This window comes from Scyliorhinus canicula, chromosome 5, assembly GCF_902713615.1.
Source record: "Scyliorhinus canicula chromosome 5, sScyCan1.1, whole genome shotgun sequence".
NCBI lineage: Eukaryota > Metazoa > Chordata > Chondrichthyes > Carcharhiniformes > Scyliorhinidae > Scyliorhinus > Scyliorhinus canicula.
Genome location: NC_052150.1, coordinates 175,711,723 through 175,728,663, shown reverse-complemented (window position 1 = coordinate 175,728,663; position 16,941 = coordinate 175,711,723). Strand labels below are relative to the sequence as shown.

Below are 16,941 nucleotides of genomic sequence, written 5' to 3'. Positions count from 1 at the left end.
ATTAGTATGGAGGTGATCCGACTCAGAACATTTCCGGTCATATCATCATGAACTTGTATTAACGTTTCTTGGACACTCAAATATTGGTAGCACTATCTAGTGAGCATCACGATTTACTGAGTGAAACTCAATGAACGGCAAACAATAATCTGGTCCGGAACTTTCCAGCCGTTCACACTGGCAGGATCTTCAGGTCCTGCCAAAAACTCACCTCCACCGTGGGGTTCATGGTGGTAAGGGGTACATTAAATGGCAAACTCCATTGACAACAGCAGGACCAGAAGATTTCGTCAATAGCCAATGGCTGCATGGAAAACCCCAACCATTGTGTTGTTCTCAACATATTTCCTGGACCTGTCTCGCAGCAAAGACCTGTCTGAGGTAGGTTTTCCAGTCCTGCTCACCATGAGAATAGTCACAGGCAGGATGGAAAATCTGATGGACCGTTCAGCAGTCTGTTGACTGCAGGTAGGAATTTTTGGTCTTGGGCAAGCCCGACCGAAAATCCTAACCATCATCTCTAGGAGAAGTTTCTCAGCCATAAGAATGAGGTGATTCAGGAGAATGTGTTTGGATTTCACTTACTATGGACAAGAGGTAAGTACCTCGATAATTTCCACAGTACAATTTTCGCCCATCTTGAATGCTAGTGTCCTTCTCAAAGCCAGGTCCACAAACAAACATTCAGGCAACGCTCCTCCATAATCATCTGCAATGGGCTGGATGCGGTGCTCTGATGGCTGGTAACCATCTTACCCACCAGGTCTTGTTGTCTCAACACTCAAATGGCCAAATTTCCGGGGAGGATAAACAAAAAGTTTCAAAAGACACACTCGCTGAAGTGCAGCAACACAAGGGCGGCACGGTGGGGCCGAGGACCCAGGTTCGATCCCGGCCCGGGTCGCTGTCCGTGTGGAGTTTTCACATTCTCCCCATGTCTGCGTGGGTCACACCACAACAAGCCAAAAAGATGTACAGGGTAGGCGGATTGGCCCTTAATTGGTGGAAAAAAAGAATTGGGTACGCTAAATTTATTTTTAAAAATTGCAGCAGCAGCAGTTTAATGACTGGCAGGAGCTTCCTACCAATATTTCCAAATGACAACTTGTCCATCAAATTGCATCACGCATTGTGGTGCAATGCCTAGAGTGGCAACAGGATAGGAAAAATATAAGGTGGTGATGTGTTATCTGTGTTGGTCTAACATCGACTGCAACTGGATGCAGTAAAACGAGAAACAGGCTTCCGATACAGGAGGTGGTCCAACACAGTTTTATTGAACTTGTTGATTGCTGTACATAATCTGCTGTGGGTTGACACTCTATTAACCTAACTGATAACCTCCTACTGGCTTGACCAGACTAGCTCTCTGTAACATGGTGATGATGTTCATTGGCCTGTGCACTGCGACTATCTCCCTGGCCGTGTCCTGTGAGAGAGGGAGAGCCTTAATGCCGTGGGCTTTACAGTGGTGGTGTCCTGTCTGGTGATTGGTTGTTCTGTACTGTGTGTGTTCATTGGTTATCCTGTGTGTCAATCACTGCCTGTCTGCATCTCATGATATACCTGAGTGGATGTTATGACAGGTGGCATGTGGCGCAGTGGTTAGCACTAGGACTACAGCGCTCAGGACCTGGGTACAAATCCCAGCAATCACTGTCCATACAGAGTTTGCACATTCTCCCAGTGTCTGCGTGGGTTTCACCCCCACAACCCAAAGATGTGCCGGTTGGGTGGATTGGCCATGCTAAATTGTGCAGGTTAGGTGCATTGGCCATGATAAATTACCCCTTAATTGGGAAAAAAATAATTGGGTACTCTAAGTTTATATGGCAAGAAAAAATTTGGCGCTCAGAATTGCGCCCCCTCGTGGGAATGCCTTCGCCCATGTGCCTAAAGATCAGCGCGGAGTCGTGAGTTGACCTGCTCAGTCATGTGAAGACTCACAGCAGAAATTTGTGACCCTGAATAGACATAATCCTCGAATCAAGGGGCAGCTGACTATCTAATTTCAACTGACAACTTTACCAACTGGAAGAACTGACAAGATTGGGAAGTGTTTAGGACATGAACACAGCACTCAACTACACCATCATCTTCAAAACAAAACCCCCGCTCCAGCAGGTCCCATGTTTATTTTTCAGGTCACCTTCTAAGTCTTCTTCAAACACGAACCCTCCACTCGAGCAAATTCTCGCACTTTTTCAGAACTGTAACTTTGCCAATTCCTGCCAGCTAACAGTCTATTCAGCAGAATGCAAAACTATTTATTTTGACGGCAGAAACCTTTAAAAAGAAAGAGGCTCGAGTCGCCAGGAAATATACGAACTGTGACACTCCCCTTGGAACATCGGCTTCTAAATGCTGCTCCATTCAAAACAAAACAATACTTCAAAGAGCTGACCATAATTTCTGCTGCTTTCAAAATCCAACACCGAACACTAAAAAAAAACAAATGCGGTGCTGATTATTGCTGGTGGCCGAAAAGACTTGTAACAATACCAGAAAGCAAGGGGGCTGTTGTTAAGATTCCATCAAAAAAGTTAAATATTAGCACAGTCGGACAATTTGTAGTAATCAAAGTCAAGAATCTTAATCTCCTCAAAGAGGCATGCAAATCAAAATATTTCTGTTAACTAGCGACAACGTGCACAATGGCAACATTCACATCAATTACATGAGTTTACTGGAGCCAGCTTGCAGTTCCTGCTGCCCAGTCCTGACCTAATGTTTTAAAAGTTAATTGTAAATTCCATGCATGTAATAAATATGCTGGGAATTTGTCCTCGATGCGAGCAACTCCTTCTTCCTCCTCTTCTCCTTTAACATGCTGAGAGCTCCTCCCCCCCATCACACACACATATTGCACAGTTCTCTGCTTCCTATCCTCAAAGACAGTACATTGTACGCTATTACCTCAAGAGACTTAACACTCATTAGGCACAACATTCCAAGGATTTTCTCTGTCAGCAAACGTAAAGGAATGTGTTGGAGTTGGAGGTATTTCCAGAAAAAAACCCATTAAACAGCACTGGAGCCCAGCACTTCATTTAAATCTGACTTGCGATACAAAAGACGGCAGAACAAAAAGATTTCCTACTCCGCATTCAAACATCATTTAACGTGTTACATCCTTCATGAATAATAGAATGGTAGAATGGAAGGATCCACTCAATGTCAAATTCCAGTTCATTGTTCCATCAGATTAAAAGGTCTGCAAAAGCGTGGCATTTCACACAAAAAAATGAAGTACACGTTACACATATGCCTCAGGTTTCCTGGAACAACAGTTTAGCAAGATACGTCTATTTTTCCAGCCTCGCATCAGGATTACTTACTCATCATTTCTGCCGAATTTGCTTTATGCCTCGATTTGCTGTCAAGCTCCACTCACTGCAGGATCACCGACAGTTTTTAATGCTATTGATGCGGAAGTCACATGAAATTGCCAGTGAAAGCAAGTTTCAGGGAGGTGAATTTCTACCTCACGACACAGCTCTTCTGTCATTAACTGGCAACGTTGTCTCCACTGTCTGCATTTTAAAACTTCATCGCGAAGCTTTTAAACCACATGAATCTAATCCGGCCACTAACTTTAGTTATTTTTACCCTTCTGAGTTCACACCAGAGCTACAATTAACAGTACAGCTGAAAATTATTACTTACTGAATGTAATTATAGATTAAAGCCTAAACAGCCAGGACACTCCTCAGCATAAATAGCTAACAATTAGGCTGATGGGGAAAGTCTTCGAACTTGTAAAAGGCTCAAGTATGTTTCACTTTCACGGGCTACTTTAGTTTCCATTCCACATAAAAGATGTCAGTAGTTCTGGGAATGTTTCAGGCAAAAGTAAGACCAGACAGCTCGGTTTAAAAGTGTAGAGAAATGAGACAGGAAGTAAGATTTTTTTTTGGTTAACTTGCATTTCTAGTGATGCAGACTGTACAAGAGATGGTGCCTCATTTAAAAGTCTGAGTAAGTCCAGATGATGTGCATAACTGAGGGCCACTTCCTTTGTGAGCATCACCGGGGGGGGGGGGGGGGGGGTGAAATACAACATCGCTGTTCAATCATTGTATCAATATTTCAATGCAACAAAGAATAAAAGTTCTAGTCAAGTCATTAGCAAAGATTAAAAAGGTTAATTACATACCTACATTCCTGGGATAGCTCACGACTATGCTTTACTTCTACAGTAATCTGCAAATGTTCCCCCCAAAACAAATTCTCTCTGCACTTAACACTCCTTTTACACTCAATGTTGTTAAGCAACACGCACAAACAAACTTTTCATTGAAAAAGGTCACTATGCCCTTTTGAAAAACTTCTTTCTGACAAGATTCATTCTTGCCCAGATATTAATTCACAGCAGAGAAACTTCAAGGGAACAGAAAATGTCCTTGTGAACTCAGGTTAGAAGGAAAGCATGTGGAGGATTTCCTGCAGTGCTCTCCCAAGGAGGCACAAATTGGAAGAGGTGGACTCTGGTGTGAAGTTCCTATGTCCACTGGTTGTAAACAACTCAAAAGAGGAGGAGGACCGGCTCCAGATGAATAGGCTCATTACAGCTTTCCAATCTACTGCTTGCATTCACCACGAAACAATCGCTGATCAAAGATTTACTCTTGAAACTACAAATCAGACAGGAAGCAGGTAAAATGCATCTATTGTTACCAGAGCTTTGAGGTCGAAGTTTGAAACTCTATCATGTTAGACTCTGGTGGGTTGGTCGTTAAAGAGGCACCATGCAAACCACAGGGGAACAGTTCAGAGGGCAGCCACACGTTACTTGTGTCATGTTGGTGTTTGAAATACAGCAACGCGTTTCGACCATTTTCTGTACTGTAGCATTTGAAAAACACAAAACATTTGTACTTTCATACAAAAACAATGATTCTTTAAATCTGCGCAAACTTAAGATCTCATTGTAATCTTTTTAAATCACTAAAGAACAAAGGCGATGAGGAGATATTTCACTGTAATGTTTTCCATCCATTATTGATGTCACAAGCAATTTAGAGAAGTTGTTCATGCAGATCTCTACCATGACCTGCAGTCCATGCAAATTTGACCATGTGAACCTACCCTTTTTCTATTTCGCAAACACAACGTAAGTTACTATTTTGGCAAATCGCCAGGAAAATCTAATTTTTCTACATTATCAATTACTTTAGAATATTGTAGCCAATTTTTTTTTGAGTCCTGTAGGTCAGTATTGCTACAAAGCAGAACAATGAGACCATAAGGTAACGTGTTCAACTTTAGCTTCACAACAAACCACGATTGGCAACAAGGAAAACAACAGGTCAAATTTCAGGGTTAGATGAAGACGGGTGGGAGGAAGGTCTTGCAACATAAACGCCAGCAGAGAGACCAATGAGCCATTGGGCTCTGTGTAGCTCTCTAAGATTTTAGCATTACTTGACCATCTTTAGAGTATCACGATTCAGATGACTGACTGGGAACAGACAAAAGCAAATCTTATTGTACATGTAGTATATGAATCATGGACGTTTGTTATGAACTGAAAAATAATAATAAAAATTCTAGATAATGCTGCTTTCGTCTGGAATGTCAAAAGAAGTGCATTGGCACATATTGGGACTGCAGGGAGCCATTGGCTAACAAGGACTTAAATTCAAAGAGTGAAGAACTGGGAGCAGCTGCTAAACAAGTGGCAACAGGAATTTGGTGAGCATGGACATTGGATACAGAGTGGAAAGGATAATTGAAACCAAGGGGCAACAGTAAATAATCAATAGGGTGGATGTTTCCCTCATGGGAGCATCTAGAACAGGGGTGGGCAAACTACGGCCCGCGGGCCGCATGCGGCCCGCCAAAGGTATTTCTGCGGCCCACCAAGTCATTAAAAAAAAAAAAAAAAATTTTTTTTTAAAATTTTTTTTTTTTTTTTTATTTTTTTTTAATGTTAATAGGGGGGGGGGCTGTTGGGTTACTTACTGGTATAGGGTGGATACGTTGACTTGAGTAGGGTGATCATTGCTCGGCACAACATCGAGGGCCGAAGGGCCTGTTCTGTGCTGTACTGTTCTATGTTCTATATGAGGCGCCCAGAATCATAACCAGGTGAAGTAATTATTTTACTTAATATACTATGCGGCCCTTTGTGAATTGTGAATTTCTGAATGTGGCCCTTGCACGGAAAAGTTTGCCCACCCCTGATCTAGAATGAGAGGACTTGTTTAAAAATAAGGGTCTCCCATTTTAAGGAGGCGAGGAGGAAATTCTTCTCCCAGAGGACGTTGATTTTGAAATTCTCATCCACACAGCGCATTGGAGGGTGGGTCATTGAAGGCTGAGTTAGACAGATTTTTGATCGACATGGAAATCAAGAGTTATGGGGATCGAGTAGGAAAGTTGAGTCAAGACCACACTCAGATCAACCATGATCTTACTGAATGGTGGAGCAGGGTCGTCCAGCCAAATGGCCGACTCCTGCTTCTACTTCTTTTTTAAAAATATTTTTATTGAAAGAGTTTTATTTATCACAAACAGAATATACAGTACCGATAAGGTAGACTCATGTTACAGAGTGCGCTTATTTAACAAAAGGCAGAAAAAAACCCACTCACATCCCTGACTGACTGGTTACTGGTTACGAACACGTCTTGGAACAGGCTGGTAAATGACCTCCACATGTTGTGGAAGCCTTCGTCTGAACCCAGAAGCTATATTTTATTTTCTCCAGTTTGAGGAATTCTACCAGGATGGACAGTCAGTCCAAGGCCTTGGGTGGTGCTGAGCAGGAGTCTCCGGCGGACAATCAGGGAGGCAAAGGTCGAGGCTCCCGCTCCTCTCCCCATAAAGCATGCTGTTCCAGCAATCCAGCGACTGCCACTAATGGGCATGGCTCCACTCTCACCCCCACAACCCCTGGACATGGCCTCCAAGAAGGTCATCCAGAACCCGACAAGCCTGGGGCAATACCAGACCATGTGGGTGTGGTTGGCCGGGCCTCACTGGCATCATTCACACTTGTTCTCGACCTCCAGGAAGAACCCATTATTCTTATTTTGGATAGGTGGACCACCTTTGGTTGCGTTAGGCTCAGCCCTGTGCACATGGAGGTGAAGGTTGCCCTGTTCAGTTCTTTGATCCAGATTCTTCCCCCTAATTCCCAACCCAGTTCTTCCTCCCATTTCTCCTGTGTCTCGTTCAGGGGTGAGCGTACTTCTTCTCGTAGTTGTCCGTACATGTCAGCACAGTTCCCATCTCCTAGTTCGCCAGCAGTCAGACATCTGTCCAATAATGAGTGTCCTGGTATCTGGAGGAACATTGCTGTCTCCTTTTGAAGGAAGTTTCTGATTTGAATTTACCTTGGCTCATTCCCTTTCGTGAGTTGGAATTTGTCCACGAGATCCCCCAGGGTCTCTACTCTGCCTTCCACATACATGTCCCCTGCCATTAGTGTCCCTTCATCCTGTCTCCTATTTAAAGAGACGTCCATTGTCATGGGGGTGAACTTGTGGCTGTTGCAGATGGGGGCCATCTCGGTCAGACCAAATTTGTGTCGCAGTTAGTTCCATGTTCTCAATGTGTCCACTACCACTGGACTTTTTGAGTATCTGGCGGGGGGTGGGATGGAAGTGCGGCCGTGACCAGCGCACAGAAGGATGACTCTGTGCACAGGAACTCTCCTGCATTCTGACCCATTCCTTCAATGGCTCTTTGATCCATCCATGCTTCCCCCCCCCCCCCCCTCCCCGATATTCCTCCTTCTCTGTAGTACCTTCTTCTTGATCCTTGGATTCTTCCCCGCCCCTTCCCCCCCAAACAAACACCTTGATTTATTTGTCAACTTTGGGGAAGAAAGCCTTGGGGATGTAGATCGGGAGGGATCTGAACAGGAAGAGGAACATGAGCAGCATTTTTATCTTTATCATCTGCACTCTCCCCATTAGGGAGATCGGGTGCAAGTCCCATGGGTTCGTTTTTACCTCCTCCACCAGACTCATCAGGTTCCATTTGTGGCTCCGTGTCCAGTCGTGAGAGATTTGGATTCCATGTATAGAAATTTGGTCTGGGCTAATTTGAATGGCCCATTCTACTCCTCCCCCTATGGGTTCTCAGGGAAGATTTCGCTCTCCTGCTCCTATTTCTTGCTATCTTATGGTCTACATGCAGTCCATTACCTGTACATCCTATGTCATGTGGGAACCTTGAAACAGTGTCTTGGACAACATTATATGCAGGCAGTGCTACCAACTGCTTGTGCTCAAAGCTTCTTAAGGAGCAGCTGGCATCACTACTGTGCAAATACAAGGATGAGAGCATTGTGGATAGCTACAGAGCTTTCAGCGGAAGAAAACGGGGGTGATCACTGGGCAGATGAGGTGATCAAGGTAGGCAAAAGAGGAATCCCAAGGAGAAGTGGTGCAGGAGGGGCAGGTGGGGAGGGGAGAAGGTGGAGCAGGGGGCAGGCTGGGGAAGGGAGAGAGGGGAAGGTGGGGGAAGGGAAGTTAGGTGAGTGGAGGGAGGGGAAGGCGGGGTTATGGCCAAGGGTAGGGTGGGGTTGCAGGAAGGGCAGGGCTGAGGGGAAAGCAGGGGCGGGGCCAAGTGGAAGGCCACAAGTCCATAAGAGCCTGTGGCTGTGTCCTCTGGTTCTAGATTTTCCTACCAGTGAAAACATCCTCTCCACATCCACTCTATCCAGGCCTCACAAAATCCTGTAAGTTTCAATAACCCCCCCCCCCCTTCATCCTTCTAAACTCCAAGAGTACAGACCCAGAGTCCTCAACCGCACGGCAGAGCAGATTTTGGGGGAGGGGCAGAGGCAAAGGTGGTGGTTGGTGAATCGATGGTGGTTGGTGGTGAATTCATCTGACAGTGGGAGGAGCAGCAGGATGCTGCAGCCATCGAGGAGGGGTGAACAGTAATACAAAGAATAGTGCAGTCAGAGTAGAAAGTAAATCTAGAGAAAATACAAAGCAGTGAAGCAGACTGTTGAAGTGCATGCATGATAAAGCAAAGAGTTATATATTTTGAGCTGATGGGCTACAGATGAAAATTGGGGAGAGCTGTTCAGATGGCTATAATGGATACCAGATTTAAACATGGGTTGAAAGGGAAGAAGGGGCAGCACAGTGGCACAGTGGTTAGCACTGCTGCCTCACGGCGCTGAGGTCTCAGGTTCGATCCCGGCTCTGGGTCACTGTCCGTGTGGAGTTTGTACATTCTCCCCATGTTGTGTGGGTTTCGCCCCCACAACCCAAAGATGTGCAGGGTGGATGGATTGGCCACACTAAAATTGTCCCTTAATTGGAAAAAATTAATTGGGTACTCTAAATCTTTTTTAAAAGAAAGGGAAGAAAAGATTCCTGGTTACAACATACTCAGGAGAGATATTGGGAGGCGGGGTGGTGGTGGGTTAACAGTTTTGATCAAGCCTAATATCTCAGTTCTGTAGAGGGACAAGGTACTAGAGGATTCAGAGTATAAATACATTTGAAATCGAGAAGCTCCTGTCAGCCCACTCCTCCACAGGGTGCACTGCAAACAGTCCTTACTGACAGACTCCTCATGTCAATCAATTTAAATGTTCAAACTGTTCTGCTTGTCCTCTAGTTCCAAACAGCCTTGTTTTTATTTTTGCCCTACTTACTGATGCCCTACTTACTCCTTCAAAGGGGGCCATACTGGTTCAGACCCCAGATTAGACCAAGTGCTGGCTAACTATGATTCTTTAATCTAAAGGTCGCAAAACATTGTGGGCAGCTGTCAGAGAACTGAATACCATACACTGTTCCTTTGACACTGCTGGTGAAATCCAGGCCAATATGTTTCTAATCCAATGAGAATGACACTGTGCTGGACCTAATTCTAGGGGACAAAGTAGGGAAATATCATAGAATTTACAGTGCAGAAGGAGGCCATTCGGCCCATCAAGCCTGCACCAGCTCCTGGAAAGAGCACCCTACCCAAGGTTAACACCTCCACCCTATCCCCATAACCCAGTAACCCCACCCAACATTAAGGGCAATTTTAGACACTAAGGGCAATTTATCATGTCCAATCCACCTAACTTGCACATCTTTGGACTGTGGGAGGAAACCGGAGCACCCGGAGGAAACCCACACACACACGGGGAGGATGTGCAGACTCCGCACAGACCGTGACCCAAGCCGGAATCGAACCTGGGACCCTGGAGCTGTGAAGCGATTGTGCTATCCACAATGCTACCGTGCTGCCCATGGTGTAGGTGGAGTCAAATGTGTTTTAGTGGGAGAACATGTGGATAATAGTGATCATAATATAATCATTTTGTGACTCACGAGGACTACCCGATTAATCTCCCCATAGGGCTCATGGAGTATGCGTTCCAGAAAATATGTGACCATTAATCCCCACAGAGGCCTCTATGAATATACAAGATTGCCATTCAGAGTGTCATCGGCTTGCGCTATTTTCCAGAGAGCCAAGGACTACCATGAGTGCTGGTCTACTTGGACAACATCCTGGTCACTGGGGCCATTGAAAAGGAACACCTGAGCAACTTGAGAGTTTTCTGAACAATTGTCCACCTTGAGAGAAAATGTGTTTTCTACATCAAAGCAGTCAGGTACTTAGGGTATCTTGTCAACAGAGCAAGGTGCTAGCAAACAAGCCCCAATGGCAGAGAACGTGACCGAATTGCAGTCGGTCAAAGGACTCGTGAATTATTACTGGAAATTTACTCCTCACCTTGCGACCATTCTCACACCACTGGAGAGTGCCACAAGAAGACTTCGCAAGGGTGAAGCGGCGGCTGTCATCATCAGGGTTATTGACATGACCCATTCCGACCCCTCAAAATCTCTTTTTGTCACTTGCGATGCCTCTCCATAAGGAATCAGGGCAGTGTTATCCCACCACATAGCCGACAGACAGGAGAGATCAATAGCCTATCCATCGCCACCAAGGACTGACGAGGTTGTATCGACCTTACATTTTATGGATACTTTGCCAGTCACTGCTGCACAAATAAGTGATTGGATACAGAAGACCTAATATCGGCAAGGTTACGCCATGTCGCCTTACACCAGGGCCAGCAATGCAATCTGCCCAAGGAGCTGCAGGCTTTTGAGACCAAGCAGCAAGAGCTCAGCATGGAGGACGGCGTCCTGCTGTGGGGAGTTCTCTTTCTGATCTTAAGCCAGGGCAGGCAGGCCATACTCCAAGATCTACACAATAGACACCCAGGGGTGTCAAAGATGAAAATGCTAGCCAGGGGTTATGTATGGTGGCCAGGTCTGGATGGCACGATCGTGCGATGTGGAAATTATAACCCCCACGGGACGACCCTATTGATCTGTCTGGAATGCTCGTGTAGGAGCTCCCCCACTGTGGGGCGGAGGACCAACAGCGGGCTCATTAATTCCCCAAGAAAAAAGCCATCCCAGGAGGGAGCCAGCATTTCCCTGTTGCTTAGCTGCTGATTTCCTATTTGTGAGTAGGAAATAAACTAATTTTGACTCACCTTTTTGGGACTCCTCATTGTCTACGATAGGTGCAAACCAAACATGTTCCCATAAGGGGAGAAGGTAGAGCATCTGAAGCTCCCTGGTTGACAATAGATTAAAATAAAACAGAAAAAGGTTTGACAAAAGGCAGGATTCAAATCAAAAATTAGGCAGAATATAGACTGCCAGAGGAATTGGAAAAGGATACAAGAAAGAGTTAAGAAAAGATTGTTGAGTAAGTTAGAAAGGAACCCAAAAATCTTAACATATAGAAATGAGGTTAATAAAATGAATGGAGGGTAATTGAGACAAAAAAAATCATCAATTAGTAATAGATATCGTGACCGAGAAAGTGATGAATACTTTGCATCTTCTTCTTCAAAAAAAAGGGCCAAGTACATTGGCATCATTCTTAAGTCAGCAAATCTTGTAAGTAGCTGGGGGAGGCTAGATGGAGATAACAGAAGCTCTGGCCACAATCTTACAATCTGCCTTGGATACAGAGTGGTGCCAGAAGACTGGAGGATTGCAAATGTTGTAGTTCTGTTAAAATAAAGAGATAAATCTGGTAACTACAAGTTGATTGACCTCATATCAATGGTGGAGTTCTACAAAAGATTATCTATGACAAAATTACTTCTTACTTGGTGAAGCAATGGACAGCCAGCAGAAATTTGGCAACGGCAAATCATGCCCGACTCGCCTATTTGTATTTTTTGATAAAGTACAGACAGGGTTGATGAAGGTACATGCTGTATATATTGACTTTCAACAAGCATTTGACAATGTGCCACTTAATAGACATATACAGAAAAGAGAAGCACATTGTATCAAAGGGATGGTGATAACTTGGGTATGGAATTGGCACGGGACAGGAGATAGAAAAAAGTAGTGAATAGATATTTTACTGACCGGATATTAGAATGCAGTGTGATTTGAGCACCATTGCTCTTGTTATATATAAATGATCTGGACCTCCAAATGGGAAGTACAATTTCAAAGTTTACAGATGCAAATACAAGCAGTAAACAGTGAGCGAAATGTTAGATTACAGGAGGACATTGACACAGAGCAGATGCAATTAATTCATTTTTTTAATGTTAAAGGAAATGGGGCACTGGCCAAGGAATGAGTTAGCGTGGGGGATCCAATTAGTGATGAGGCAAATTATCTACATCCGAGTTGAGATTGATTTTCCAGCAATTGACTAGATTATTACAGTAGTCCCCCGTTACACCGCGCCCCGCAATACCGCGGTTCGCGATATACGGCGGGGGTGTTTATGGACCCCAACTTATTTCACTCTTTTTGAAACAACACCTTTTTAAGCCGGTGAACTTGTTTGTCATTCCGATTAGCCGCAATGATTAGCCCGATTAGCTGCGATAAATAGCCGCGATGATTTGTAATTAAAGCGTATAAATACAAAATGCCTAAGCGCAAGTCTTACACAACTTATGTTGAGACAGTTTCTGAGAGTGAAGGGCTTGCCAGGAAAAAGGCAAGGACCGCTAGTGACATTAACTTGGAGAAGGCTGTGTTCGCCTGGTTTGTCTTTATTCTTTCCCACAGCAGAACATTATCTGGCCATGTGTTGCTCTTTCAAAATTTTCGTAGGCTATCCGCGGCTCGGATGCAACGCGGGTGGCTGTCTTGGACCCCAACACCCGCGGTATAACGGGGGACTACTGTACTTGACAATATTGCAATTAATACCATAATTATCAATATTTCAGTCTGGTTTTCCTAATCTTTCAATAACTATGTGGCATTCGAAGCCATGAATGCTCAACTGACACTCATTGCTGACGTTAGCACAATGGTTAGCACCGTTGCTTCACAGCTCCAGGTTCAATTCCTGGCATGGGTCACTGTCTGTGTGCAGTCTGCACATTCTCCCCATGTCTGTGTGGGTTTCCTCCCACAGTCCAAAGATGTGCAGGTTAGATGGATTAGCCATGCTAAATTGCCCTTAGTGTCTAAAAGATTAGGTGGGGTTACTGGATTACGGGGATAGGGTGTAGGCATGGGTTTAAGTTGGGTGCTCTTTCAAAGAGCCGGTGCAGACTTGATGGGCCGAATAGCCTCCTTCCTCACTGTAAATTCTATGTTCACAGCGCCAGGCTCCCAGGTTCGACTCCCGGTTTGTGTCACTGTCTGTGTGAAGTCTGCACGTTCTCCCTGTGACTATGTGGGTTTCCTCTGGGTGCTCTGGTTTCCTACTACAAGTCCCGAAAGACATGCTGTTAGGTGAATTGGACATTCTGAATTTTCCCTCTGTGTACCCGAACTGGCGCCGGAGTGTGGCGACTAGGGGATTTTCACAGTAACTTCATTGCAGGGTTAATGTAAGCCTACTTGTGACAATGAAGATTATTAAAAATGTGAGATGAGGCACATTGGCAGAAACAACATAGAGGGGCAGTATTATCTAGTTCAGGTTTTTTGAAAGAGTGGGTCATGACCTGCAGGTGGATCATGACCTGCGGGCGGGTGCCAGAAAGGTCACAGAGCCCACGGCGAGTAACAGTTCTGTAATTCACATGGAGAAGCTGCTCCCCTGTAAAAACAAGAATTTAACAAGCCATCGGCTCAATATGAAGCTCAAAGGTAACACCACTGAAGTGTGCCGCAGCCAGCAGCACTCATGCACACGTACCCTTGCATCAAGCCATTTGACAAGCCCCAACCGTTCCTCTCAGCGACTGCCTGGCTCCAGCTGTAGCTGCCACTTGAATCTGTTTTCTTCCCAACAGCCCCCCTCTCCTCCCTCAGTTAGCAGAGCAGCAATCCCCAGGTGCTAGCATTTTTGATATATGTAATCTTCGATTGAAAGCCAGGTAGAAAGACCTTTCATTTCCTTATCTTTGCAACTGCGTTGAACTTTGTGATCGAATATCAAATTCAAGGGACAGTCGATGGACCCACTTGATTTTCCACTCAATCACTGGTCACAGGTTTTCCGGACAGTGAGTAACTTATTCAGTCATCGAACTTCCCATGACGGGAATGTGTTCAGCAGACGCACGAAAAATTGGTCTTCTCTGGCAAATTTGAAATTAAGAACTTTTAGTCCAAAAATTGAGCACTAAACCCAGGCAGAATAACTTCCACCCTCCCCCAACATTTTTTTAAAAATTAAGAGTATCCAATTCATTTTTTCCAATTAAGGGGCAATTTAGAGTGGCCAATCCACCTATCCTGCACATCTTTGGGTTCTGGGGACGAAACCCACGCAGACACGGGGAGAATGTGTAAACTCCGCACGGACAGTGACCCAGAGTCAGGATCGAACCTGGGACCTTGGCGCCGTGAAGCAGCAGTGCTAACCACTACACCACCATGCTGCCCTTCCTCCCCCAACATACCACAATAAATGAGGGGTGGGCTGCCAGAGCATATACCAAGCTACCCGCCGATAATTCTATAATTCTAAATGAATGGAGGGACCTCCTAACACCGGAGCTCAAAGATGCCATCAAACTCGAAATGATGGCGAAGATGAAAGTGGCAGTAGCAAAGACCCAGTTTCCCCTTCAAGCAGCACAGGAAAAGACGGAGCTGCATCTGGAGACGCAGGAGGCAATGATCAGAGAGCTGGAAACGTCTGCAACCGATTAGAGCAATTGCATGGCCTCACTGGAGACAGAGATGGCAAGGTTGGTGGTGACACAAGGGATGCAAAGGGGGAAGGTCGAGGACCAAGAGAATCCGTCATGCCGCCAAAACCTCTGCATTGTGGACCTACTGGAGGGGACCGAGAGCAGGATCCCTACAGAGTATGTGACACAGATGCTGGGCAAACGTGTTGGAGAGGAAAGTTTTCCCAAACCCCCTGAAGTGGACAAAGCTCGCAGGTCAGTCCGGTTAACACCCAAGGCCAGGGAACAGCCGTGGGCCATCATCATGAAACTGCACCGGTACCAAGACCGGGAAAAGATCCTGAACTGGGTAAGACACACAAGGTCCTGTAAATGGAAGGAACACTCAATTGTGTGTACCAGGACATTGGGACAGACCTGGCCAAGCACCGGCAGAATTTCACACAGCCAAGGCGACCCTTTTACAAGAACAATGGGTGGTTCAGGATGCTGTACCCCACCAAATTCTGGGTGACTTTCCAGGGTAGAAAGTATTACTTCACCACACCAGCAGAAGCGGACAAATACGTGCACAAGCATGGGCGGGGAAGGCAATGATACCAGCAGTGAACCAGATCTAACCTTATCAGTCAAAAAACAAGGAGAGAATATTTGCATGGGATAGATCTGCCTTGTCTTCGATCTGACTATGAGTCTCAGAAAGAGGAGGTGGGAGCAGCAGAATGCAGAGGGGGGTGAGGAGGGGAAAAGAAATGCAACGGTCGGGGGTAGGTGTGATTCAACCCGCGCGGGGGGGGGGGGTCCTCACTAGTGGTGAGCTAGCACAGGGAGATACGAGTGAGGTGAGGGGGTGGTGCCGCAGTACAACTCCCAGCCTCCCAGCGGACAGAGAGTGCCTGGCTTTCGGGGGGGGGGGGGTTGTGGAGAGAACCCGAGATGGGGAAAAATAGGATGATAGAATAGTGACCCCAGGGGAAATCCTGGAGAGGTTCCAGTTACCAATAGGAAACAACCTGAGATACACTCAGGTCAAAAACTCTCACGCAAGGTAACGACGACATACCCCAGATACCAGGACACTCATGAGTAGAAGACCTGCTGGAAGTGAACAACCTAGGAAAGGGAAACTGGCGAATGTTGGAGGAAGTACGCCTCCCCCCGGACGAGACACGACAAAAAAAGGGAGGAGGAACTAGGCATAGAGATAGGGGGAGGACTCTGGACTACACACGGTGAACTTCAACTTCACATGTGCAGGGCTGAGCCTAACACAGGTAAAGGTGGTGCACAGGTTACACCTAACAACCAGGATGAGTGGGCTTTTTCTGGAGGTGGAGGACAAATGTCAACGGTGCCAACGAGGCCCGGCCAACCACGCCCACACGTTCTGGGCGTGTTCCAGACTTGACAGGTACCGTACGACCTTTTTTGAGGTGATGTCCAGGGTTGTGGGAGTGAGGGTGGAGCCATGCCGGAGGGTGGAGCCGCCCAAAAGGTGTTGGTCTGCGGGGCGGGGGGGGGGGCAAAACTCTGTGCACAAGTTCCCGAGTGTTCATGACAGGGAAATGATGGAGCTGGTGGTTTGTATTGGACAGAATGTTTTCAACAAGCAGGAGACTGGAGCTGTAATCCGTCTGCTTTGTGGAAATCGGAACATTGTGTATCGATGTAACTGGCTGGTGACCTGAATCTTGGATTTTGAAAAGGTGAATGTTCTCATGTTCTAGTTTGGGCCCAGGAGTAGGGGTATGTGTGTGTGTGCGTGTGTGTCTATGTATGTGTGTGTTGTGTTGTGTGTGGTGGGGGGTGGTAACAGGGTCCAGACGGGCTCTGTGGTTGATGACCAGCCACAGTTGTACGGTGGAGCAGCTGGATCA

General features: G+C 45.9%; 1 protein-coding gene across 8 annotated transcripts in view; it reads right to left on the bottom strand.

Moving 5' to 3' along the window:
* LOC119966444 (sickle tail protein homolog) overlaps positions 1 to 16,941 on the bottom strand; it is a 764,531-nt gene that overhangs the window by 562,604 nt on the left and 184,986 nt on the right. Inside the window, exon 1 of one of the 8 annotated variants that reach the window (XM_038798123.1) lies at positions 3,339 to 3,519. The exons of the other annotated variants lie outside the window; for them this stretch is intronic. Within the exon in view, the coding sequence (XP_038654051.1) occupies positions 3,339 to 3,345 (7 nt within the window). The 5' untranslated portion in view covers positions 3,346 to 3,519. Of the gene's footprint in view, positions 1 to 3,338; positions 3,520 to 16,941 lie in introns of those variants that run through there. 8 annotated transcript variants of the gene reach the window in all.